At 34.8% G+C, this 27502-nt stretch overlaps 2 protein-coding genes across 2 annotated transcripts; one reads left to right on the forward strand and one right to left on the reverse strand.

The window, feature by feature from the left end:
• Positions 1-833: 833 nt before the first annotated feature.
• Positions 834-6209, forward strand: LOC148170690 (uncharacterized). The gene is made up of 3 exons (XM_088041938.1): positions 834-876; positions 929-998; positions 5398-6209. The coding sequence occupies exons 2-3, from the start codon at positions 939-941 to the stop codon at positions 6025-6027; spliced, it is 690 nt and encodes a 229-aa protein (XP_087898064.1). The 5' UTR covers positions 834-876; positions 929-938; the 3' UTR covers positions 6028-6209.
• Positions 6210-7285: 1076 nt separating this feature from the next.
• Positions 7286-8665, reverse strand: LOC148170691 (uncharacterized). The gene is made up of 2 exons (XM_088041674.1): positions 8333-8665; positions 7286-8278 (listed from the first exon to the last, which is right to left on the reverse strand). The coding sequence occupies exon 2, from the start codon at positions 8269-8271 to the stop codon at positions 7654-7656; it is 618 nt and encodes a 205-aa protein (XP_087897800.1). The 5' UTR covers positions 8272-8278; positions 8333-8665; the 3' UTR covers positions 7286-7653.
• Positions 8666-27502: the final 18837 nt, after the last annotated feature.

The raw sequence follows: 27502 nt of genomic DNA on the forward strand, positions 1-27502 counted from the left end.
TAACTCGTGCATGCATTTTTAAAAAATGTTTGGGTATAAATAGGTGAAGATATGTTTCTGGAATTAAATTGTATTTTACATCAACTGTGAAAAGAAGCAAAATGTATCTACTTGACATACAAGGTTACCAACTCGGTACATGCTTTGTATGCAAAGAATTGGCAATTCTGAATGTCGACACCCAACAATACCAACACGCCTTCATCAAGTTTCCGGTCACAATCGAGATGTGCAGTGCTGCCTTCCAAAAACAGATTGACTACGCTACTGATCAAATACACGGGGTTGAATACTACTATGAAGATCCATCAACAATAAGGTATGAAAGCATCGAGAAATTTCTAAAGGACTTCATACAATACAATCCAAATCAAAAAGTCCATGTGGCAGTGAAAGGTCTGCAAAAGAAAAAATGGTTACAGCAATTTTTTCTGGATGAGGATATTGTCGACCTCGAAACTGATGGATGTCTTCCAGTAAACACCATGAAGACAATTTTTAAGTCCCACCACTGCTTAAAGCATAGTGAATACTTAAATTGTGCTCTAGAAAACGTGCACAACTTATACATGTGGTATATGTATTGTAAAAAATAAAAATATATAAAATATAATTTTGGTTTTTTTTTTTAATGTTGCAAATGATTATCACATTCTAAAAATTACAGTTTTAGATAAAATTTGATAATTTGAATGTCAAAGGTTAATTTTCCAAAATGATAATTATTTGCAAGTCTTGCAGTTTTAGATGATAAAAATGACACGTGCATGCTCTGATAATTTTTAAATTTTATAATATAAATACAGCTTCAATCATACTCAGTTTTCAATGTGTCTCTGCAGTTTACATTTCAAGTGTTGCTAGTGAAATTTCAAAGTAAGTACTTTTGCTAATATTATTCTTTTATTAATTCAAATTTTGTAAACAGACTATAAAAGATGGCCAGTCAAAAGATTTTAGATGAAATCTCAACTTCTGCTGTTAACAAAATTGAAAAGGTTAGTGGATTAATTAAACATAAGAAAGAATTTCTAAAATATATAACTTGGCTCAGAAAAACCATTTTATTACATAAGAGATGTTTAAAAAATAAATTAAATTGTGTAAAAAATTTTGCAAAAATTGAATCAAATTTAACTATTTTAAAGGATTATTTACTAATCTTAAAACAAAAAATACATAGTGTAAAGTATTTAAAATCTAAAAAGTTAATTTGGCAAGATGTTGACTCTTGTTTTAAAAGTAGAATTAAAACGGGTATGATAACAAATTTTTCTTTGAAAGATCCAAAAAAATTTCTCTTAAAATGCTTTAGAATATTTTCAAGACGAATTTTACATGAATTGAAAAGGTCGTTATTAAAAGTAAATGTAATTTTTGTTGGAGTCTTTATAAAACCTCACACTCACGAGACAACTCATAAATTTTTTTCTACTCCAAATATGGTAATTGATAAAAGTACAGATTTGAAAAATTGGTTCAAAATTAATGTTTATGAAAAAATTTTGTTACAACTAGAAGAGTTTCAAGAAAGGGACAGTGGGTGGGCTCTAAAAGAAATTTTACATCTGAAAGTTAATATAAATAAATATAATCCGATCAGTGTTGGTATTTCAACATATGTTGATTTACCTGATTTTGTTAAAAATACTAAAAGTGTAGTCAATATCAAGAACAATGACCAATTTTGCTTCTTATGGGCTGTTGTTTGTGCTTTATATCCTGTAAAAACAATAAAAAATGTTTCACGTGTAACATCTTATCCACATTTTAGTTTGGTGTTAAAATTCAACAATATAAGATTTCCCATTGCTCTTGAAGATATTCCAAAATTTGAAAAAATGAATCAGTTGGCAATAAATGTCTTTACTATTTTGAATAAAAAGAAAAAAATACTCCCTTTGCTGTTGAGTAAAAGTGAAATTTCACCTAAAATTAATTTACTTATGATAACAAAAGATACTGATAATGATGATGATGATGATGATGATGAACTTTCTAATAAATGTTTATTTCATTTTGCTTACATTAAAAATTTAGCACGATTAACAAGTTATCAAATGGGTAATATTAAAAATAAAAAGTGGGTTTGTGAAAGATGTTTAAATCATTTTTCTACTCAAAATATAGTTAATGATCATATGCGAAATTGTTCAGTGTTAAACGAAACTAAAATAAAACTTCCCTCTAAAGATAAAAGTATTCTAAAATTTAAAAATTATAAAAATAAACTGATGGTGCCTTTCGTTATTTACGCTGATTTGGAGTGTCTACTGATAAACTATAAAGATTTAAACAAAACAAACACTTGTGAGAAGTATCAAAAACATAAACCGTTTAGTATTGCATTTTATTTAAAATGTTCCTATGACGATTCATTATCAAGATTTCATACCTATACCGGTAAAAATTGTTCAGTATGGTTTGTACATGAATTAAAAAAGATTTCAAATGAATTGGAAACAATTTTTTCTCACCCATGTAAAATGAAATCATTATCTGTTGAAGAAGAGCAAAATTTCTTATTAGCAATGAAATGTCATATTTGTTGTAAAGCATTTTTAAACGATGATAATGAGAGAAAAGTGAAAGATCATTGTCATTTAACAGGAAAGTTCAGAGGTGCTGCTCATAACTCATGTAACCTAAAATTTCAAGATATGAATACTATTCCAGTAATTTTTCATAATTTATCTGGTTATGATAGTCATTTTATAATTAAAGCTTTAAGTACAGAAATTGATGGACACATTGATCTATTACCAATTAATAAAGAAAAATATATTTCGTTTACTAAATACATTCTCAACAGTAAAATTAAATTTAGATTTTTAGATTCATACAGATTTATGCCAAGTAGTATTGATAAATTATCCACATATTTAAATGATGAGCAAAAAATTATTATACGGAAATTTTATAAAGATGATTTAAAATTTAATTTAGTCACTCGCAAAGGCATCTTTCCTTATGAGTATCTTGATTGTTGGGAAAAATTGCAAGAGAATAGTTTACCATCTATGCAAAAGTTTTTTAGTCATGTGTCTAATACTGAGATTTCTGGTGCCGATTATGAACATGCTTGTACGGTTTGGCAAGTATTTGAAATTAACACTCTTCAAGAGTATGCTGAATTGTATTTAAAAACTGACGTTTTACTTTTGGCTGATATTTTTGAAAATTTTAGATCTACTTGTATGAAAACATATGAATTAGATAGTCTTCACTATTGTACAGCTCCAGGATTATCTTTTGATAGTATGTTAAAAATCACAAACGTTGAATTAACTTTATTAACTGATGTTGATATGATAATGTTTTTTGAACGAGGTATTCGAGGAGGAGTTTCACAATGTTCGAATAGATACGGGCAAGCAAACAATAAATATATGGGTGAAGCTTATAATCCTAATAAACCATCAACTTACCTTATGTATTTTGATATCAACAATCTTTATGGAGCTGCAATGAGTTATTCATTGCCTATGGGTGATTTTCAATGGATTAGTGGTCCAGATATTTATAAAATTGATTTTAACACACTATACGATGATGATTGTGAAATTGGATACATTTTTGAAGTAGATCTTGAATATCCACCAACACTATTTGATTTGCATAAAGACTTACCTTTATGTCCTGAGCATTTAGTTCCACCAATTTCCGATTCAAAAAATACTAAATTATTAACAACTTTGTACAAGAAAACAAATTATATTATTCATTATAGAAATTTAAAACAGGCTTTAGATTTAGGTTTAAAACTGGTAAAAATTCATCGTTGCTTACAATTTAAACAAGCACCCTGGTTAAAAAAGTATATCGACTTAAATACAGAATTGAGAAAACAGAGTAAAAATGAATTTGAGAAAAATTTTTATAAATTAATGAATAATGCTGTTTTTGGGAAAACTATTGAAAATGTAAAAAAATATAGAGATGTTAAATTGGTAACGAAATGGAAAGGACGATACGGTGCAAATTGGTATATTTCACAACCAAACTTTCATAGTTGTACAATATTTAGTAAAAATATGATTTTAATTGAAATGAAACGGTTGGAAATTACATTTAATAAACCTATCTACGTGGGAATGTCAATTTTAGATATATCAAAAACTTTTTTGTACGACTTTCATTACAATTACATTTTATCAAAATTTGGAACTAATGTAAAATTATTATATACTGATACAGATGGTTTGATTTACTTATTTAACGATGATGATATCTATGCACATATAAAAAAGGATATTCATAAATTTGATACGTCAGATTACCCACTGAATAATATTTATAACATTCCACAAAAAAATAAAAAAGTGTTAGGCCTTATGAAGGATGAGAACTGTGGTCGAATTATGACTCATTTTATTGGTCTACGATCGAAAATGTACTCAATTAAAGTTTTATATGATAACGCTGACAAACAAAAACGTCTTGAAAATATGCAACGAGAAAAGTCAAGTAAACGGGAAATTTATAATTTTATTGCAAATTTTGGAATTATAAAAAAGGCTAAAGGTATAAAAACATCTGCTCTTAAATTAATTACTTTTGATGATTATTTTGAATGTTTGTTTAATAATCAAAAATTAGATGTTACTCAAAATGTTATCCAATCACAAAAGCATACAGTTTTTACCTTGAAACAAACAAAGTTGGCTTTAAGTGGTTCGGATGATAAAAGATTAGTAAATAATATGAGCACAGACACTTTACCTTGGGGATATTTGTATTAATTTAAATTCTTTCAATTTTATTTTAATTTATTAACACTTTCAATTTAAAAGTTTAACAGTCTGAGATCTAAATGGGACACAGTTTTTGTAGACGTCAATCGTTTTGATAAGGATATAACTGAAAAGGCTGTAAAAAGAAGAATTGTTCCTACACCCATCCAAAGCAGCAACAACAACAACAACGACCAAGGAACTGTGTACTGTCACAACTGTGATTGTTTTTTTTGTTTTTGTGATTATTCAATTAAAGTACATAGTGAAGAAGTAGTAGTAGAGACTAAAAAAAGTAAACTGTGTGGTGGTGGTGATAACATTTTGAACTTGTTGTATTGTACTGAAGACTCAACATGGTTAAAACTAGCATAACTTATGAACAAGCCACAAAGGAGCGTATAAACAATTTTTTTAAAAGACGATTTTATTTATATCAGGAAACCAGATACTTAGTTGAGTTGGGTAGGAATCCACGACAATTAAGCAAAAATGATGTTAATAGAGTTGTTGCGAAATCGATTTTACCAAAAACACTTAAGCAAAAGTTTAAAGAAACGTTTAATTTACCAAACGAAATTGAAGAGTCTGACTATGATTCAGAAGAAACAATTGCTGAAGATGGATAAATCGTTTTAAAATGTTTTGTTTTTTTTCTTTTTAGATTTTACCACATCATATTAAGTATATTAGTAAACGATTTTATGGTGATTCCTGTGAGGGAACAAAATCAAATCCGTTTCACCAAGTTTTGACTGTTGTGCAAGAACAATTAAATTTGTATAGTAGTAGTACTAGAAGATGTTTTGTAGCAGGTGGTTTTGCCGCTTGCATGTTAGATAAGACTAATCATTTTAGTGATGTAGATATATTTGTTGAAGGCACACAAGATGATGCTCCTCAGTCTGTTGATACAGTAATACGCTTTTATAATCAATATGTTGGTATCAAAACAGAACAACACTCATTTTTTTCATACTATAAAGTCTATAAAAATATTGTTTTTAACATTATTTGGATTGGAAACTATCCAGAAATTTCAAATTTCGAATTATTTGTATTTAAAATTATAAATACATTTGACATGGACTTTTGTAAAAGTGCCTTATATTTAGAAAATAATAATTGGTACAAAATAAATTTTGCTGTAGCAAATTATAGAATAACTAGCAACCGTAATGAAGAACATAATAAGCGTAGGTTGAACAAATATCTCAACCGCAAAAAATCTGATAAATTTAACGTAAATTCCTTAGCTTTACTTAGTTTTAAAGCAGCAGCATGTCACATATAGTCTGCTTATTTAAACCGCAACTTGTTAATTTGTAACCATAATCTGTTATGTATTGTTAGAGGCAACATGCCTGTACCTGTTCAATTCAAATGTCCAAAATGTCAAGGTGAAACCACCGAGCAAGGGGCAATGTGTACTATATGCCTTTATGTAAAATATATCCAAATGTTATATAAAGAGAAACACCCAAAATACTAATATGTAAATTTACGTTAAATAAAAAAAAAAAAAGTTAAAAAAACTTGAATATTTATTTGTTCCTTTCAGAAATCCAAACAACAACTGAAAAATCTTTTGAGACGGAAAAGAAAACAGACCGAATCTTTGCTCAAAGCCTTGAAGAAGTTAAGAGCTGACATTGAGTTCTTGCAATTACAAAAACAAATGCAAAATTTACATGTAAAATAAATAAAAATATATATGAATTAATTATATTGATTTATTGAACCCATTAGTTACAATGTTGCAAAACTGATTAAAGTTGAAAAACAAGATGATTTGGTGTTATTTATAAAAATATAATGTTGCAAAACTGATTGGAGTTGAAAAACAAGATGATTCAGTGTTATTTATAAAAAAATTTAAAAAAGACCTGTGTAAGCTAATCATGTGTTTACTTATGAGGATTTCATATAAATACGCTAGTAGGTATTAACTTGTCATTCAGTCAATTGAAGTTTTAAATCATGAGTGAAGGTAAGAAATTATTTATATAATTTGAACATACCTATAATTTTCTCCTATCTCTTTCTTTAGAACTAATTCAGTGTCCCCTAATTAAAGACCATTGGGTCAAACCAACACGCATGTCTTTACATTTACTTAAATGTAAACGACGTTTACAACCCTCCTTTGAAGCTTCAAAAGAACAACAACTTAAAGAAAGATGGAATCTTTTGAATAATGAAACTTATCCACAATACCCGTACCACCACAACCACCACCACCACAACGACCAACAACAACAACAACAACAACAGGGTACTACACCTCCAGTTCAAAGGAGATTTAATTAAAACTGTACCACAATATTCCTTAAGAAATGTACACCAGGAGCAAATGCAACATTATTCATTTCAATAATAAACAAAATAGTTACTAACTTTGACTTTTTTCATAATCTTCCTGGAAAATTAGGCTAGGCTAGGCTAGGCTAGGCTAGGCGAGTCAGTTGCTTCGCTTCCAACCCCCTTTTTTCCCCTTTTTTTCTTTTTCTTATCTTTTTATTCACCCAAACAATTTTTTTTTTTCTTGGTTTATCTTTAGATTTTCTTTTTTCTTTTGAACTACTTAACTAACTAACTGACTAATTAGCTAACTAACTAACTAAACAACCAACTAACTAACTAACTACCTACCTACCCACCTACTTACTTCGATTATTTGTTTGTTATCTACCCAACTTTCACATCAACAAACGTATGTGGAGCACATTGGTGCATGGCGTACGTCTCGGCTTCACAACTCGTAGGTTCACGGTTCGAAACCAACACAAATCCACAACAACACTTTCACATTTTTTCAAAGATCAATCCAACACAGGTAACTGTCACCTAAGCGATACAGGTAAATATAAAAAATACATTTTTTTCCATTGATTTCAACCTACCTGGAAAACACCTTTAATTACACCTGTGACCACACCCTTCGGGTGACCACACCCTTCGGTGACCACGCCCACCTCGGCAACAACAACCACCAACACCACCTCTTCAGCAGCCTCCGGAATTGACCAACAATACCAGAGGCTCCTGAAGACTTCTTCACCCGACAAAGAATGACCTTCATGAAGGTCATGGACAGATGCGGATGGCATAGGCCATCGAAGTGTCCCAGAACCCCGCGTCCTATACTACTAACAATATCAATGTGACTTAAATTAAAAATTATTCCAGTTTGAACGCGTGACTTAAAAGCAGTTTTCAATTCTTCCCACTGAACCCTCTTTTGATGATTTATCTTCAATCCTCGACCACTGATACCATTATTTGAACACAAACGTTTAAGTATGACGTGAAAATGTTTTAATTTAATTAAATTGGAATTAAGCTTGAGTCGAGCACCAACACTCAATTTCAAGCTTTTAATAGTTTTCGAATAAAGTTTAAAACAACTTTTAATTTGGTGGACCAAATATAAAGCACTTTGATGATCAAATTTTGTTGTCAAATTATCCAAATGCGTTTTAGTAGCCTGAACGATGTCGTTACTTACCACGATCACTTCATCAGCTTTGGAAGTCATGATAGGCCTAAGATAAAGTACAAATTCAGTACCAGATTTAGAAGCAAAAATTTATTCTTACCTTTTATTATCACTCTCACTACAACACAATTATTTGTCTTATCGACTTAAGTTGATCACTCGTATAAACGGTGGAAAATGTTGAGCTGATTACTGTTCTATTAGCACCTTGACAGCAGCAGCACAATCAATGGTCTGAGCTGATCACTTTGTTCGTTATATAGACGGTGGGAAACATATGGTCTTATCAATGTTTGCGGTTTTTCCGAGAAACACGGAAATCAGACTGGATGATTACACCCAAACAACGAATTATTTTGCATTTTTCCGAGAAATTGCAATATTTTTTTTCCGAGAAATTCCACAATTTTTTTCCGAGGACCGCACTCAAAACTTTTTGAAATTTTTGCTCACTCTAGCGCCCTCTATGATTGTCACCCCAAACCGTCAACGCCATCTTGATCTGACACAACTGTCAAATTCAAAATTTCCGCCATTCCATAATGACATCTGTCAAAATTCTCGCCGCCAGCTGTCAAATTTCCACCGCCATCTGTCAAAGTTTTAAATTTCCCGCCGTTTAGCCGCGCACGCGCAAATTGAACTGTTTATCGGCTCGCGGCGCCTCCAACCGGCTACACATTTCAATTTCCCGCCACCAGCTGTCAAATTCGCACCGCCATGTGTCAAATTTTTAAATCACCCGCCACCTGATTGGCAGATGACCAGCAATACGCCGGAAGAGCCGCCGACACCATCTGTGCGCCTGATTGGTAGATGACCAGCAATACATCACCGGACGGGCGCTCGAGATTACGACTTCCGCTGCAGAACCGGCTTTGTATCACTACTATCATGACTTTTTACCAAGATTCAACGGCTGAATTGCAAGAAAACAGCAGAATTCTGCTCGAAATCATCAAAATTCTTACAGAAAACCGCATATTTCGATGCAAAACGACGATTTCTCGCCGATTTTCGTTGTTTTCTGGCATGAATTCGCAAAGAAGAGCACGAAATCTACAAAATCATGACTTTTTGCCAAGATTCAACGGCTGAATTGCAAGAAAACAGCAGAACTCTGCACGAAATCATCAAAATTCTTAGAGATAACCGCATATTTCGATGCAAAACGACGATTTCTCGCTGATTTTCGTTGTTTTCTATCTTGAGTTCGCAAAGAAGAGCACGAAATCTACAAAATCATGACTTTTTACCAAGATTCAACAGCTGAATTGCAAGAAAACAGCAGAATTCTGCACGAAATCGTCAAAATTCTTAGAGAAAACCGCATATTTCGATGCAAAACGACGATTTCTCGCCGATTTTCGTTGTTTTCTGGCTTGAATTTGCAAAGAAGAGCACGAAATCTACAAAATCATCACTTTTTACCAAGATTCAACGGCTGAATTGCAAGAAAACAGCAGAATTCTGCACGAAATCATCAAAATTCTTACAGAAAACCGCATATTTCGATGCAAAACGACGATTTCTCGCCGATTTTCGTTGTTTTCTGGCTTGAATTCGCAAAGAAGAGCACGAAATCTACAAAATCATGACTTTTTACCAAGATTCAACAGCTGAATTGCAAGAAAACAGCAGAACTCTGCACGAAATCATCAAAATTCTTAGAGATAACCGCATATTTCGATGCAAAACGACGATTTCTCGCCGATTTTCGTTGTTTTCTGGCATGAATTCGCAAAGAAGAGCACGAAATCTACAAAATCATGACTTTTTGCCAAGATTCAACGGCTGAATTGCAAGAAAACAGCAGAACTCTGCACGAAATCATCAAAATTCTTAGAGATAACCGCATATTTCGATGCAAAACGACGATTTCTCGCTGATTTTCGTTGTTTTCTATCTTGAGTTCGCAAAGAAGAGCACGAAATCTACAAAATCATGACTTTTTACCAAGATTCAACAGCTGAATTGCAAGAAAACAGCAGAATTCTGCACGAAATCGTCAAAATTCTTAGAGAAAACCGCATATTTCGATGCAAAACGACGATTTCTCGCCGATTTTCGTTGTTTTCTGGCTTGAATTTGCAAAGAAGAGCACGAAATCTACAAAATCATCACTTTTTACCAAGATTCAACGGCTGAATTGCAAGAAAACAGCAGAATTCTGCACGAAATCATCAAAATTCTTACAGAAAACCGCATATTTCGATGCAAAACGACGATTTCTCGCCGATTTTCGTTGTTTTCTGGCTTGAATTCGCAAAGAAGAGCACGAAATCTACAAAATCATGACTTTTTACCAAGATTCAACAGTTGAATTGCAAGAAAACAGCAGAACTCTGCACGAAATCATCAAAATTCTTAGAGATAACCGCATATTTCGATGCAAAACGACGATTTCTCGCTGATTTTCGTTGTTTTCTATCTTGAATTCGCAAAGAAGAGCACGAAATCTACAAAATCATGACTTTTTACCAAGATTCAACGGCTGAATTGCAAGAAAACAGCAGAATTCTGCACGAAATCGTCTAAATTCTTAGAGAAAACCGCATATTTCGATGCAAAACGACGATTTCTCGCCGATTTTCGTTGTTTTCTGGCTTGAATTTGCAAAGAAGAGCACGAAATCTACAAAATCATCACTTTTTACCAAGATTCAACGGCTGAATTGCAAGAAAACAGCAGAATTCTGCACGAAATCATCAAAATTCTTACAGAAAACCGCATATTTCGATGCAAAACGACGATTTCTCGCCGATTTTCGTTGTTTTCTGGCTTGAATTCGCAAAGACGAGCACGAAATCTACAAAATCATGACTTTTTACCAAGATTCAACAGCTGAATTGCAAGAAAACAGCAGAATTCTGCACGAAATCATCAAAATTCTTACAGAAAACCGCATTTTTCGATGCAAAACGACGATTTTTCGCCGATTTTCGTTGTTTCCTGGCTTGAATTCGCAAAGAAGAGCACGAAATCTACAAAATCATGACTTTTTACCAAGATTCAACGGCTGAATTGCAAGAAAACAGCAGAATTCTGCACGAAATCATCAAAATTTTTAGAGAAAACCGCATATTTCGATACAAAACGACGATTTCTCGCCGATTTTCGTGGTTTTCTGGCTTGAATTCGCAAAGAAGAGCACTAAATCTACAAAATCATGACTTTTTACCAAGATTCAACGGCTGAATTGCAAGAAAACAGCAGAATTCTGCACGAAATCATCAAAATTCTTACAGAAAACCGCATATTTCGATGCAAAACGAGGATTTCTCGCCGATTCTCGTTGTTTTCTGGCTTGAATTCGCAAAGAAGAGCACGAAATCTACAAAATCATGACTTTTTACCAAGATTCAACGGCTGAAATGCAAGAAAACAGCAGAACTCTGCACGAAATCATCAAAATTCTTACAGAAAACCGCATTTTTCGATGCAAAACGACGATTTCTCGCCGATTTTCGTTGTTTTCTGGCATGAATTCGCAAAGAAGAGCACGAAATCTACAAAATCATGACTTTTTACCAAGATTCAACGGCTGAATTGCAAGAAAACAGCAGAATTCAGCACGAAATCATCAAAATTCTTACAGAAAACCGCAAATTTCGATGCAAAACAACGATTTCTCGCCGATTTTTGTTGTTTTCTGGCTTGAATTCGCAAAGAAGAGCACGAAATCTACAAAATCATCACTTTTTACCAAGATTCGACGGCTGAATTGCAAGAAAACAGCAGAATTCTGCACGAAATCATCAAAATTCTTAGAGAAAACCGCATATTTCGATGCAAAACGACGATTTCTCGCCGATCTTCGTGGTTTTCTGGCTTGAATTCGCAAAGAAGAGCACGAAATCTACAAAATCATGACTTTTTACCAAGATTTAACGGCTGAATTGCAAGAAAACAGCAGAATTCTGCACGAAATCATCAAAATTCTTACAGAAAACCGCATATTTCGATGCAAAACAACGATTTCTCGCTGATTGTTTTGCATCGAAAAATGCGGTTTTCTGTAAAAATTTTGATGATTTCGTGCAGAATTCTGCTGTTTTCTTGTAATTCAGCCGTTGAATCTTGGTAAAAAGTCATGATTTTGTAGATTTTGTGCTCTTCTTGGCAAATTCAAGATAGAAAACAACGATAATCAGCGAGAAATCGTTGTTTTGCATCGAAATATGCAGTTTTCTCTAAGAATTTTGATGATTTCGTGCAGAATTCTGCTGTTTTCTTGCAATTCAGCTGTTGAATCTTGGTAAAAAGTCATAATTTTGTAGATTTCGTGCTCTTCTTTGCGAAGTCAAGCCAGAAAACAACGAAAATCGGCGAAAAATCGTCGTTTTGCATCGAAATATGCGGTTTCCTGTAAGAATTTTGATGATTTCGTGCAGAATTCTGCTGTTTTCTTGCAATTCAGCCGTTGAATCTTGGTAAGAAGTCATGATTTTGTAGATTTCGTGCTTTTCTTGGCAAATTCAAGATAGAAAACAACGATAATCAGCGAGAAATCGTCGTTTTCCATCGAAATATGCAGTTTTCTCTAAGAATTTTGATGATTTCGTGCAGAATTCTGCTGTTTTCTTGCAATTCAGCCGTTGAATCTTGGTAAAAAGTCATAATTTTGTAGATTTCGTGCTCTTCTTGGGGAATTCAAGCCAGAAAACAACGAAAATCGGCGAGAAATCGTCGTTTTGCATCGAAATATGCGGTTTTCTGTAAGAATTTTGATGATTTCGTGCAGAATTCTGCTGTTTTCTTGCATTCAGCCGTTGAATCTTGGTAAAAAATCATGATTTTGTAAATTTTGTGCTCTTATTTGCGAATTCAAGCCAGAAAACAACGAAGATCGGCGATAAATCGTTGTTTTGCATCGAAAAATGCGGTTTCCTATAAGAATTTTGATGATTTCGTGCAGAATTCTGCTGTTTTCTTGCAATTCAGCCGTTGAATCTTGGTAAAAAGTCATGATTTTGTAGATTTCGTGCTCTTCTTTGCAAATTCAAGCCAAAAAACAACGAAAATCGGCGAGAAATCGTCGTTTTGCATCGAAATATGCGGTTTTCTGTAAGGATTTTGATGATTTCGTGCAGAATTCTGCTGTTTTCTTGCAATTCAGCCGTTGAATCTTGGTAAGAAGTCATGATTTTGTAGATTTCGTGCTTTTCTTGGCAAATTCAAGATAGAAAACAACGATAATCAGCGAGAAATCGTTGTTTTGCCTCGAAATATGCAGTTTTCTCTAAGAATTTTGATGATTTCGTGCAGAATTCTGCTGTTTTCTTGCAATTCAGCTGTTGAATCTTGGTAAAAAGTCATAATTTTGTAGATTTTGTGCTCTTCTTTGCGAATTCAAGCCAGAAAACAACGAAAATCGGCGAAAAATCGTCGTTTTCCATCGAAATATGCGGTTTTCTGTAAGAATTTTGATGATTTCGTGCAGAATTCTGCTGTTTTCTTGCAATTCAGCCGTTGAATCTTGGTAAGAAGTCATGATTTTGTAGATTTTGTGCTTTTCTTGGCAAATTCAAGATAGAAAACAACGATAATCAGCGAGAAATCGTTGTTTTGCATCGAAATATGCAGTTTTCTCTAAGAATTTTGATGATTTCGTGCAGAATTCTGCTGTTTTCTTGCAATTCAGCCGTTGAATCTTGGTAAAAAATCATGATTTTGTAAATTTCGTGCTCTTATTTGCGAATTCAAGCCAGAAAACAACGAAAATCGGCGATAAATCGTTGTTTTGCATCGAAAAATGCGGTTTTCTGAAAGAATTTTGATGATTTCGTGCAGAATTCTGCTGTTTTCTTGCAATTAAGCCGTTGAATCTTGGTAAAAAGTGATGATTTTGTAGATTTCGTGCTCTTCTTTGCGAATTGAAGCCAGAAAACAACGAAAATCGGCGAGAAATCGTTGTTTTGCATCGAAATATGCGGTTTTCTGTAAGAATTTTGATGATTTCGTGCAGAATTCTGCTGTTTTCTTGCAATTCAGCCGTTGAATCTTGGTAAAAAATCATGATTTTGTAAATTTCGTGCTTTTATTTGCGAATTCAAGCCAGAAAACAACGAAAATCGGCGATAAATCGTTGTTTTGCATCAAAAAATGCGGTTTTCTGTAAGAATTTTGATGATTTCGTGCAGAATTCTGCTGTTTTCTTGCAATTCAGCCGTTGAATCTTGGTAAAAAGTCATGATTTTGTAGATTTCGTGCTCTTCTTTGCAAATTCAAGCCAAAAAACAACGAAAATCGGCGAGAAATCGTCGTTTTGCATCGAAATATGCGGTTTTCTGTAAGAATTTTGATGATTTCGTGCAGAATTCTGCTGTTTTCTTGCAATTCAGCCGTTGAATCTTGGTAAGAAGTCATGATTTTGTAGATTTCGTGCTTTTCTTGGCAAATTCAAGATAGAAAACAACGATAATCAGCGAGAAATCGTTGTTTTGCATCGTAATATGCAGTTTTCTCTAAGAATTTTGATGATTTCGTGCAGAATTCTGCTGTTTTCTTGCAATTCAGCTGTTGAATCTTGGTAAAAAGTCATAATTTTGTAGATTTCGTGCTCCTCTTTGCGAATTCAAGCCAGAAAACAACGAAAATCGGCGAAAAGTCGTCGTTTTGCATCGAAATATGCGGTTTTCTGTAAGAATTTTGATGATTTCGTGCAGAATTCTGCTGTTTTCTTGCAATTCAGCCGTTGAATCTTGGTAAAAAGTCATGATTTTGTAGATTTCGTGCTCTTCTTTGCGAATTCAAGATAGAAAACAACGAAAATCAGCGAGAAATCGTCGTTTTCCATCGAAATATGCAGTTTTCTCTGAGAATTTTGATGATTTCGTGCAGAATTCTGCTGTTTTCTTGCAATTCAGCCGTTGAATCTTGGTAAAAAGTCATAATTTTGTAGATTTCGTGCTCTTCTTTGCGAATTCAAGCCAGAAAACAACGAAAATCGGCGAGAAATCGTCGTTTTGCATCGAAATATGCGGTTTTCTGTAAGAATTTTGATGATTTCGTGCAGAATTCTGCTGTTTTCTTGCAATTCAGCTGTTGAATCTTGATAAAAAGTGATGATTTTGTAGATTTCGTGCTCTTCTTTGCGAATTGAAGCCAGAAAACAAAGAAAATCGGCGAGAAATCGTTGTTTTTCATCGAAATATGCGGTTTTCTGTAAGAATTTTGATGATTTCGTGCAGAATTCTTCTGTTTTCTTGCAATTCAGCCGTTGAATCTTAGTAAAAAGTTAGGATTTTGTAGATTTCGTGCTCTTCTTTGCGAATTCATGCCAGAAAACAACGAAAATCGGCGAGAAATCGTCGTTTTGCATCGAAATATGCTGTTTTCTGGAAGAATTTTGATGATTTCGTGCAGAATTCTGCTGTTTTCTTGCAATTCAAGCGTTGAATCTTGGTAAAAAGTCATGATTTTGTAGATTTCGTGCTCTTCTTTGCGAATTCAAGCCAGAAAACAACGAAAATCGGCGAGAATTTCGTGCAGGATTCTGCTGTTTTCTTGCAATTCAGCCGTTGAATCTTGGTAAAAAGTCATGATTTTGTAAATTTCGTGCTCTTCTTTGCGAATTTAAGATAGAAAACAACGAAAATCGGCGAGAAATCGTTGTTTTGCATCGAAATATGCGGTTTTCTCTAAGAATTTTGATGATTTCGTGCAGAATTCTGCTGTTTTCTTGCAATTCAGCCGTTGAATCTTGGTAAAAAGTCATGATTTTGTAGATTTCGTGCTCTTCTTTGCGAATTCAAGCCAGAAAACAACGAAAATCGGCGAGAAATCGTCGTTTTGCATCGAAATATGCGGTTTTCTGTAAGAATTTTGATGATTTCGTGCAGAATTCTGCTGTTTTCTTGCAATTCAGCCGTTGAATCTTGGTAAAAAGTGATGATTTTGTAGATTTCGTGCTCTTCTTTGCGAATTCAAGCCAGAAAACATCGGAAATTGGCGAGAAATCGTTGTTCTGCATCGAAATATGCGGTTTACTCTAAGAATTTTGATGATTTCGTGCAGAATTCTGCTGTTTTCTTGCAATTCAGCCGTTGAATCTTGGTAAAAAGTCATGATTTTGTAGATTTCGTGCTATTCTTTGCGAATTCAAGCCAGAAAACAACGAAAATCAGCGCGAAATCGTCGTTTTGCATCGAAATATGCGGTTTTCTGTTAGAATTTTGATGATTTCGTGCAGAATTCTGCTGTTTTCTTGCAATTCAGCCGTTGAATCTTGGTAAAATGTCATGATTTTGTTGATTTCGTGCTCTTCTTAGCGAATTCAAGATAGAAAACAACGAAAATCAGCGAGAAATCGTCGTTTTGCATCGAAATATGCGGTTTTCTCTAAGAATTTTGATGATTTCGTGCAGAATTCTGCTGTTTTCTTGCAATTCAGTTGAATCTTGGCAAAAAGTCATGATTTTGTAGATTTCGTGCTCTTCTTTGCGAATTCATGCCAGAAAACAACGAAAATCGGCGAGAAATCGTCGTTTTACATCGAAATATGCGGTTTTCGCTGAGAATTTTGACGATTTCGTGCAGAATTCTGCTGTTTTCTTGCAATTCAGCCGTTGAATCTTGGTAAAAAGTCATGAGTTTGTAGATTTCGTGCTCTTCTTTGCGAATTCAAGATAGAAAACAACGAAAATCAGCGCGAAATCGTCGTTTTGCATCGAAATATGCGGTTTTCTGTAAGAATTTTGATGATTTCGTGCAGAATTCTGCTGTTTTCTTGCAATTCAGCCGTTAAATCTTGGTAAAAAGTCATGATTTTGTAGATTTCGTGCTCTTCTTTGCGAATTCAAGATAGAAAACAACGAAAATCAGCGAGAAATCGTCGTTTTGCATCGAAATATGCGGTTTTCTCTAAGAATTTTGATGATTTCGTGCAGAATTCTGCTGTTTTCTTGCAATTCAGCCGTTGAATCTTGGTAAAAAGTCATGATTTTGTAGATTTCGTGCTCTTCTTTGCGAATTCAAGCCAGAAAACAACGAAAATCGGCAAGAAATCGTCGTTTTGCATCGAAATATGCGGTTTTCTCTAAGAATTTTGACGATTTAGTGCAGAATTCTGCTGTTTTCTTGTAATTCAGCCGTTGAATCTTGGTAAAAAGTCATGATTTTGTAGATTTCGTGCTCATCTTTGCGAATTCAAGATAGAAAACAACGAAAATCAGCGAGAAATCGTCGTTTTGCATCGAAATATGCGGTTTTCTGTAAGAATTTTGATGATTTCGTGCAGAATTCTGCTGTTTTCTTGCAATTCAGCCGTTGAATCTTGGTAAAAAGTCATGATTTTGTAGATTTCGTGCTCTTCTTTGCGAATTCAAGCCAGAAAACAACGAAAATCGGCGAGAAATCGTCGTTTTGCATCGAAATATGCGGTTTTCTCTAAGAATTTTGACGATTTCGTGCAGAATTCTGCTGTTTTCTTGCAATTCAGCCGTTGAATCTTGGTAAAAAGTCATGATTTTGTAGATTTCGTGCTCTTCTTTGCGAATTCAAGATAGAAAACAACGAAAATCAGCGAGAAATCGTCGTTTTGCATCGAAATATGCGGTTTTCTCTAAGAATTTTGATGATTTCGTGCAGAATTCTGCTGTTTTCTTGCAATTCAGCCGTTGAATCTTGGTAAAAAGTCATGATTTTGTAGATTTCGTGCTCTTCTTTGCGAATTCAAGCCAGAAAACAACGAAAATCGGCGAGAAATCGTCGTTTTACATCGAAATATGCGGTTTTCGCTGAGAATTTTGACGATTTCGTGCAGAATTCTGCTGTTTTCTTGCAATTCAGCCGTTGAATCTTGGTAAAAAGTCATGAGTTTGTAGATTTCGTGCTCTTCTTCGCGAATTCAAGATAGAAAACAACGAAAATCAGCGCGAAATCGTCGTTTTGCATCGAAATATGCGGTTTTCTGTAAGAATTTTGATGATTTCGTGCAGAATTCTGCTGTTTTCTTGCAATTCAGCCGTTAAATCTTGGTAAAAAGTCATGATTTTGTAGATTTCGTGCTCTTCTTGGCGAATTCAAGATAGAAAACAACGAAAATCGGCGAGAAATCGTCGTTTTGCATCGAAATATGCGGTTTTCTGTAAGAATTTTGATGATTTCGTGCAGAATTCTGCTGTTTTCTTGCAATTCAGCTGTTGAATCTTGGTAAAAAGTCATGATTTTGTAGATTTCGTGCTCTTCTTTGCGAATTCAAGCCAGAAAACAACGAAAATCGGCGAGAAATCGTCGTTTTGCATCGAAATATGCGGTTTTCTCTAAGAATTTTGACGATTTAGTGCAGAATTCTGCTGTTTTCTTGCAATTCAGCTGTTGAATCTTGGTAAAAAGTCATGATTTTGTAGATTTCGTGCTCATCTTTGCGAATTCAAGATAGAAAACAACGAAAATCAGCGAGAAATCGTCGTTTTGCATCGAAATATGCGGTTTTCTCTAAGAATTTTGACGATTTCCTGCAGAATTCTGCTGTTTTCTTGCAATTCAGCCGTTGAATCTTGGTAAAAAGTCATGATTCTGTAGATTTCGTGCTCTTATTTGCGAATTCAAGATAGAAAACAACGAAAATCAGCGAGAAATCGTCGTTTTGCATCGAAATATGCGGTTTTCTCTAAGAATTTTGATGATTTCGTGCAGAATTCTGCTGTTTTCTTGCAATTCAGTTGAATCTTGGCAAAAAGTCATGATTTTGTAGATTTCGTGCTCTTCTTTGCGAATTCATGCCAGAAAACAACGAAAATCGGCGAGAAATCGTCGTTTTGCATCGAAATATGCGGTTTTCTGTAAGAATTTTGATGATTTCGTGCAGAATTCTGCTGTTTTCTTGCAATTCAGCCGTTGAGTTTTGGTAAAAAGTCATGATTTTGTAGATTTCGTGCTCTTCTTTGCGAATTCAAGCCAGAAAATAACGAAAATCGGCGAGAAATCGTCGTTATCCATCGAAATATGCGGTTTACTCTAAGAATTTTGACGATTTCGTGCAGAATTCTGCTGTTTTCTTGCAATTCAGCCGTTGAATCTTGGTAAAAAGTCATGATTTTGTAGATTTCGTGCTCTTCTTTGCGAATTCAAGATAGAAAACAAGGAAAATCAGCGAGAAATCGTCGTTTTGCATCGAAATATGCGGTTTTCTCTAAGAATTTTGATGATTTCGTGCAGAATTCTGCTGTTTTCTTGCAATTCAGCCGTTGAATCTTGGTGAAAAGTCATGATTTTGTAGATTTCGTGCTCTTCTTTGCGAATTCAAGCCAGAAAACAACGAAAATCGGCGAGAAATCGTCGTTTTGCATCGAAATATGCGGTTTTCTCTAAGAATTTTGACGATTTCGTGCAGAATTCTGCTGTTTTCTTGCAATTCAGCCGTTGACTCTTGGTAAAAAGTCATGATTCTGTAGATTTCGTGCTCTTCTTTGCGAATTCAAGCCAGAAAACAACGAAAATCGGCGAGAAATCGTCGTTTTGCATCGAAATATGCGGTTTTCTCTAAGAATTTTGACGATTTCGTGCAGAATTCTGCTGTTTTCTTGCAATTCAGCCGTTGAATCTTGGTAAAAAGTCATGATTTTGTAGATTTCGTGCTCTTCTTTGCGAATTCAAGATAGAAAACAACGAAAATCAGCGAGAAATCGTCGTTTTGCATCGAAATATGCGGTTTTCTCTAAGAATTTTGATGATTTCGTGCAGAATTCTGCTGTTTTCTTGCAATTCAGCCGTTGAATCTTGGTGAAAAGTCATGATTTTGTAGATTTCGTGCTCTTCTTTGCGAATTCAAGCCAGAAAACAACGAAAATCGGCGAGAAATCGTCGTTTTGCATCGAAATATGCGGTTTTCTCTAAGAATTTTGACGATTTCGTGCAGAATTCTGCTGTTTTCTTGCAATTCAGCCGTTGACTCTTGGTAAAAAGTCATGATTCTGTAGATTTCGTGCTCTTCTTTGCGAATTCAAGCCAGAAAACAACGAAAATCGGCGAGAAATCGTCGTTTTGCATCGAAATATGCGGTTTTCTCTAAGAATTTTGACGATTTCGTGCAGAATTCTGCTGTTTTCTTGCAATTCAGCCGTTGAATCTTGGTAAAAAGTCATGATTTTGTAGATTTCGTGCTCTTCTTTGCGAATTCAAGATAGAAAACAACGAAAATCGGCGAGAAATCGTTGTTTTGCATCGAAATATGCGGTTTTCTCTAAGAATTTTGATGAATTCGTGCAGAATTCTGCTGTTTTCTTGCAATTCAGCCGTTGACTCTTGGTAAAAAGTCATGATTCTGTAGATTTCGTGCTCTTCTTTGCGAATTCAAGCCAGAAAACAACGAAAATCGGCGAGAAATCGTCGTTTTGCATCGAAATATGCGGTTTTCTCTAAGAATTTTGACGATTTCGTGCAGAATTCTGCTGTTTTCTTGCAATTCAGCCGTTGAATCTTGGTAAAAAGTCATGATTTTGTAGATTTCGTGCTCTTCTTTGCGAATTCAAGATAGAAAACAACGAAAATCAGCGAGAAATCGTCGTTTTGCATCGAAATATGCGGTTTTCTCTAAGAATTTTGATGATTTCGTGCAGAATTCTGCTGTTTTCTTGCAATTCAGCCGTTGAATCTTGGTAAAAAGTCATGATTTTGTAGATTTCGTGCTCTTCTTTGCGAATTCAAGCCAGAAAACAACGAAAATCGGCGAGAAATCGTCGTTTTACATCGAAATATGCGGTTTTCGCTGAGAATTTTGACGATTTCGTGCAGAATTCTGCTGTTTTCTTGCAATTCAGCCGTTGAATCTTGGTAAAACGTCATGATTTTGCAGATTTCGTGCTCTTCTTCGCGAATTCAAGATAGAAAACAACGAAAATCAGAGAACAATCGTCGTTTTGCATCGAAATATGCGGTTTTCTGTAAGAATTTTGATGATTTCGTGCAAAATTCTGCTGTTTTCTTGCAATTCAGCCGCTGAATCTTGGTAAAAGGTGATGATTTAGTAGATTTCGTGCTCTTCTTTGCGAATTCAAGCCAGAAAACAACGAAAATCAGCGAGAAATCGTCGTTTTGCATCGAAATATGCGGTTTTCTGTAAGAATTTTGATGATTTTGTGCAGAATTCTGCTGTTTTCTTGCAATTCAGCCGTTGAATCTTGGTAAAAAGTCATGATTTTGTAGATTTCGTACTCTTCTTTGCGAATTCAAGCCAGAAAACAACGAAAATCGGCGAGAAATCGTCGTTTTGCATCGAAATATGCGGTTTTCTCTAAGAATTTTGATGATTTCGTGCAGAATTCTGCTGTTTTCTTGCAATTCAGCCGTTGAATATTGGTAAAAAGTGATGATTTAGTAGATTTGGTGCTCTTCTTTGCGAATTCAAGCCAGTAAACAACGAAAATCGGTGAGAAATCGTCGTTTTGCATCGAAATATGCGGTTTTCTGTAAGAATTTTGATGATTTCGTGCAGAATTCTGCTGTTTTCTTGCAATTCAGCCGTTGAATCTTGGTAAAAAGTCATGATTTTGTAGATTTCGTGCTCTTCTTTGCGAATTCAAGATAGAAAACAACGAAAATCAGCAAGAAATCGTCCTTTTGCATCGAAATATGCGGTTTACTCTAAGAATTTTGACGATTTCGTGCTGAATTCTGCTGTTTTCTTGCAATTCAGCCGTTGAATCTTGGTAAAAAGTCATGATTTTGTAGATTTTGTGCTCTTCTTTGCGAATTCAAGATAGAAAACAACGAAAATCGGCGAGAAATCGTTGTTTTGCATCGAAATATGCGGTTTTCTCTAAGAATTTTGATGAATTCGTGCAGAATTCTGCTGTTTTCTTGAAATTCAGCCGTTGACTCTTGGTAAAAAGTCATGATTTTGTAGATTTCGTGCTCTTCTTTGCGAATTCAAGCCAGAAAACAACGAAAATCGGCGAGAAATCGTCGTTTTGCATCGAAATATGCGGTTTTCTGTAAGAATTTTGATGATTTCGTGCAGAATTCTGCTGTTTTCTTGCAATTCAGCCGTTGAATCTTGGTAAAAAGTCATGATTTTGTAGATTTCGTGCTCTTCTTTGCGAATTCAAGATAGAAAACAACGAAAATCAGCAAGAAATCGTCCTTTTGCATCGAAATATGCGGTTTTCTCTAAGAATTTTGATGATTTTGTGCAGAATTCTGCTGTTTTCTTGCAATTCAGCCTTTGAATCTTGGTAAAAAGTGATGATTTTGTAGATTTCGTGCTCTTCTTTGCGAATTCAAGCCAGAAAACAACGAAAATCGGCGAGAAATCGTCGTTTTGCATCGAAATATGCGGTTTTCTCTAAGAATTTTGACGATTTCGTGCAGAATTCTGCTGTTTTCTTGCAATTCAGCCGTTGAATCTTGGTAAAAAGTCATGATTTTGTAGATTTCGTGCTCTTCTTTGCGAATTTAAGATAAAAAACATCGAAAATCGGCGAGAAATCATCGTTTTGCATCGAAATATGCGGTTTTCTGTAAGAATTTTGATGATTTCGTGCAGAATTGTGCTGTTTTATTGTAATTCAGCCGTTGAATCTTGGTAAATAGTCATGATTTTGTAGATTTCGTGCTCTTCTTGGCGAATTCAAGATAGAAAACAACGAAAATCGGCGAGAAATCGTCGTTATCCATCGAAATATGCGGTTTACTCTAAGAATTTTGACGATTTCGTGCAGAACTCTGCTGTTTTCTTGCAATTCAGCCGTTGAATCTTGGTAAAACGTCATGATTTTGCAGATTTCGTGCTCTTCTTCGCGAATTCAAGATAGAAAACAACGAAAATCAGAGAACAATCGTCGTTTTGCATCGAAATATGCGGTTTTCTGTAAGAATTTTGATGATTTCGTGCAAAATTCTGCTGTTTTCTTGCAATTCAGCCGCTGAATCTTGGTAAAAGGTGATGATTTAGTAGATTTCGTGCTCTTCTTTGCGAATTCAAGCCAGAAAACAACGAAAATCAGCGAGAAATCGTCGTTTTGCATCGAAATATGCGGTTTTCTGTAAGAATTTTGATGATTTTGTGCAGAATTCTGCTGTTTTCTTGCAATTCAGCCGTTGAATCTTGGTAAAAAGTCATGATTTTGTAGATTTCGTACTCTTCTTTGCGAATTCAAGCCAGAAAACAACGAAAATCGGCGAGAAATCGTCGTTTTGCATCGAAATATGCGGTTTTCTCTAAGAATTTTGATGATTTCGTGCAGAATTCTGCTGTTTTCTTGCAATTCAGCCGTTGAATATTGGTAAAAAGTGATGATTTAGTAGATTTGGTGCTCTTCTTTGCGAATTCAAGCCAGTAAACAACGAAAATCGGTGAGAAATCGTCGTTTTGCATCGAAATATGCGGTTTTCTGTAAGAATTTTGATGATTTCGTGCAGAATTCTGCTGTTTTCTTGCAATTCAGCCGTTGAATCTTGGTAAAAAGTCATGATTTTGTAGATTTCGTACTCTTCTTTGCGAATTCAAGATAGAAAACAACGAAAATCAGCGAGAAATCGTCGTTTTGCATCGAAATATGCGGTTTTCTGTAAAAATTTTGATGATTTCGTGCAGAATTCTGCTGTTTTCTTGCAATTCAGCCTTTGAATCTTGGTAAAAAGTCATGATTTTGTAGATTTCGTGCTCTTCTTTGCGAATTCAAGATAGAAAACAACGAAAATCAGCGAGAAATCGTCGTTTTGCATCGAAATATGCGGTTTTCTGTAAGAATTTTGATGATTTCGTGCAGAATTCTGCTGGTTTCTTGCAATTCAGCGGTTGAATCTTGGTAAAAAGTCATGATTTTGTAGATTTCGTGCTCTTCTTTGCGAATTCAAGATAGAAAACAACGAAAATCAGCGAGAAATCGTCGTTTTGCATCGAAATATGCGGTTTTCTCTAAGAATTTTGATGATTTCGTGCAGAATTCTGCTGTTTTTTTGCATTTCAGCCGTTGAATCTTGGTAAAAAGTGATGACTTAGTAGATTTCGTGCTCTTCTTTGCGAATTCAAGCCAGAAAACAACGAAAATCGGCGAGAAATCGTTGTTTTGCATCGAAATATGCGGTTTTCTCTAAGAATTTTGATGATTTCATGCAGAATTCTGCTGTTTTCTTGCAATTCAGCCGTTGAATCTTGGTAAAAAGTGATGATTTAGTAGATTTCGTGCTCTTCTTTGCGAATTCAAGATAGAAAACAACAAAGATCAGCGAGAAATCGTCGTTTTGCATCGAAGTATGCGGTTTTCTCTAAGAATTTTGATGATTTCGTGCAGAACTCTGCGGTTTTCTTGCAATTCAGCCGTTGAATCTTGGTAAAAAGTGATGATTTAGTGGACTTCGTGCTCTTCTTTGCGAATGCAAGGCAGAAAACAACGAAAATCGGCGAGAAATCGTCGTTTTGCATCGAAATATGCGGTTTTCTGTAAGAATTTTGATGATTTCGTGGATAATTCTGCTGTTTTCTTGCAATTCAGCCGTTGAATCTTGGTAAAAAGTCATGATTTTGTAGATTTCGTGCTCTTCTTTGCGAATTCAAGCCAGAAAACAACGAAAATCGGCGAAAAATCGTCGTTTTGCATCGAAATATGCGGTTTTCTGTAAGAATTTTGATGATTTCGTGCAGAATTCTGCTGTTTTTTTGCAATTCAGCCGGTGAATCTTGGTAAAAAGGCATGATTTTGTAGATTTCGTGCTCTTCTTTGCGAATTCAAGCTAAAAAACAACGAAAATCAGCGAGAAATCGTCGTTTTGCATCGAAATATGCGGTTTTCTCTAAGAATTTTGAAGATTTCGTGCAGAATTCTGCTGTTTTCTTGCAATTCAGCCGTTGAATCTTGGTAAAAAGTCATGATTTTGTAGATTTCGTGCTCTTCTTTGCGAATTCAAGCCGGAAAACAACGAAAATCGGCGAGAAATCGTCGTTTTGCATCGAAATATGCGGTTTTCTGTAAGAATTTTGATGATTTCGTGCAGAATTCTGCTGTTTTCTTGCAATTCAGCTGTTGAATATTGGTAAAAAGTGATGATTTAGTAGATTTGGTGCTCTTCTTTGCGAATTCAAGCCAGAAAACAACGAAAATCGGCGAGAAATCGTCGTTTTGCATCGAAATATGCGGTTTTCTGTAAGAATTTTGATGATTTCGTGCAGAATTCTGCTGTTTTCTTGCAATTCAGCCGTTGAATCTTGGTAAAAAGTCATGATTTTGTAGATTTCGTGCTCTTCTTTGCGAATTCAAGATAGAAAACAACGAAAATCAGCGAGAAATCGTCGTTTTGCATCGAAATATGCGGTTTTCTGTAAGAATTTTGATGATTTCGTGCAGAATTCTGCTGTTTTCTTGCAATTCAGCCGTTGAATATTGGTAAAAAGTGATGACTTAGTAGATTTCGTGCTCTTCTTTGCGAATTCAAGCCAGAAAACAATGAAAATCAGCGAGAAATCGTCGTTTTGCATCGAAATATGCAGATTTCTCTAAGAATTTGGATGATTTCGTGCAGAATTCTGCTGTTTTCTTGCAATTCAGCCGTTGAATCTTGGTAAAAAGTCATGATTTTGTAGATTTCGTGCTCTTCTTTGCGAATTCAAGATAGAAAACAACGAAAATCAGCGAGAAATCGTCGTTTTGCATCGAAATATGCGGTTTTCTCTAAGAATTTTGATGATTTCGTGCAGAATTCTGCTGTTTTTTTGCATTTCAGCCGTTGAATCTTGGTAAAAAGTGATGACTTAGTAGATTTCGTGCTCTTCTTTGCGAATTCAAGCCAGAAAACAACGAAAATCGGCGAGAAATCGTTGTTTTGCATCGAAATATGCGGTTTTCTCTAAGAATTTTGATGATTTCATGCAGAATTCTGCTGTTTTCTTGCAATTCAGCCGTTGAATCTTGGTAAAAAGTGATGATTTAGTAGATTTCGTGCTCTTCTTTGCGAATTCAAGATAGAAAACAACAAAGATCAGCGAGAAATCGTCGTTTTGCATCGAAGTATGCGGTTTTCTCTAAGAATTTTGATGATTTCGTGCAGAACTCTGCGGTTTTCTTGCAATTCAGCCGTTGAATCTTGGTAAAAAGTGATGATTTAGTGGACTTCGTGCTCTTCTTTGCGAATGCAAGGCAGAAAACAACGAAAATCGGCGAGAAATCGTTGTTTTGCATCGAAATATGCGGTTTTCTGTAAGAATTTTGATGATTTCGTGCAGAATTCTGCTGTTTTCTTGCAATTCAGCCGTTGAATATTGGTAAAAAGTGATGATTTAGTAGATTTCGTGCTCTTCTTTGCGAATTCAAGATAGAAAACAACGAAAATCAGCGAGAAATCGTCGTTTTGCATCGAAGTATGCGGTTTTCTCTAAGAATTTTGATGATTTCGTGCAGAACTCTGCTGTTTTCTTGCAATTCAGCCGTTGAATCTTGGTAAAAAGTGATGATTTAGTAGATTTGGTGCTCTTCTTTGCGAATTCAAGCCAGAAAACAACGAAAATCGGCGAGAAATCGTCGTTTCGCATCGAAATATGCGGTTTTCTGTAAGAATTTCGATGATTTCGTGCAAAATTCTGCTGTTTTCTTGCAATTCATCCGTTGAATCTTGGTAAAAAGTGATGATTTAGTAGATTTCGTGCTCTTCTTTGCGAATTCAAGCCAGAAAACAACGAAAATCGGCGAGAAATCGTTGTTTTGCATCGAAATATGCGGTTTTCTGTAAGAATTTTGATGATTTCGTGCAGAATTCTGCTGTTTTCTTGCAATTCAGCCGTTGAATATTGGTAAAAAGTGATGATTTAGTAGATTTCGTGCTCTTCTTTGCGAATTCAAGCCAGAAAACAATGAAAATCAGCGAGAAATCGTCGTTTTGCATCGAAATATGCGGATTTCTCTAAGAATTTTGATGATTTCGTGCAGAATTCTGCTGTTTTCTTGCAATTCAGCCGTTGAATCTTGGTAAAAAGTCATGATTTTGTAGATTTCGTGCTCTTCTTTGCGAATTCAAGCCAGAAAACAACGAAAATCAGCGAGAAATCGTCGTTTTGCATCGAAATATGCGGTTTTCTCTAAGAATTTTGATGATTTCGTGCAGAATTCTGCTGTTTTCTTGCAATTCAGCCGTTTATTCTTGGTAAAAAGTGATGATTTAGTAGATTTCGTGCTCTTCTTTGCGAATTCAAGCCAGAAAACAACGAAAATCAGCGAGAAATCGTCGTTTTGCATCGAAATATGCGGTTTTCTCTAAGAATTTTGATGATTTCGTGCAGAATTCTGCTGTTTTCTTGCAATTCAGCCGTTGAATCTTGGTAAAAAGTCATGATTTT

The sequence above is a fragment of the Gnatocerus cornutus genome, chromosome 7 (assembly GCF_029298725.1).
Source record: "Gnatocerus cornutus isolate USDA-ARS CGAHR chromosome 7, icGnaCorn1.1, whole genome shotgun sequence".
Taxonomy (NCBI): domain Eukaryota; kingdom Metazoa; phylum Arthropoda; class Insecta; order Coleoptera; family Tenebrionidae; genus Gnatocerus; species Gnatocerus cornutus.

Excerpts from the sequence above, each read along its gene's own strand:
- LOC148170691 (XM_088041674.1), bottom strand. The coding sequence starts at position 8,271 with ATGACTTCCAAAGCTGATGAAGTGATCGTGGTAAGTAACGACATCGTT.
- LOC148170690 (XM_088041938.1), top strand. The coding sequence starts at position 939 with ATGGCCAGTCAAAAGATTTTAGATGAAATCTCAACTTCTGCTGTTAAC. Across the intron at positions 999-5,397 it reads CTGTTAACAAAATTGAAAAG|ATTTTACCACATCATATTAA; the intron begins GTTAGTGGATTA and ends TTTTCTTTTTAG.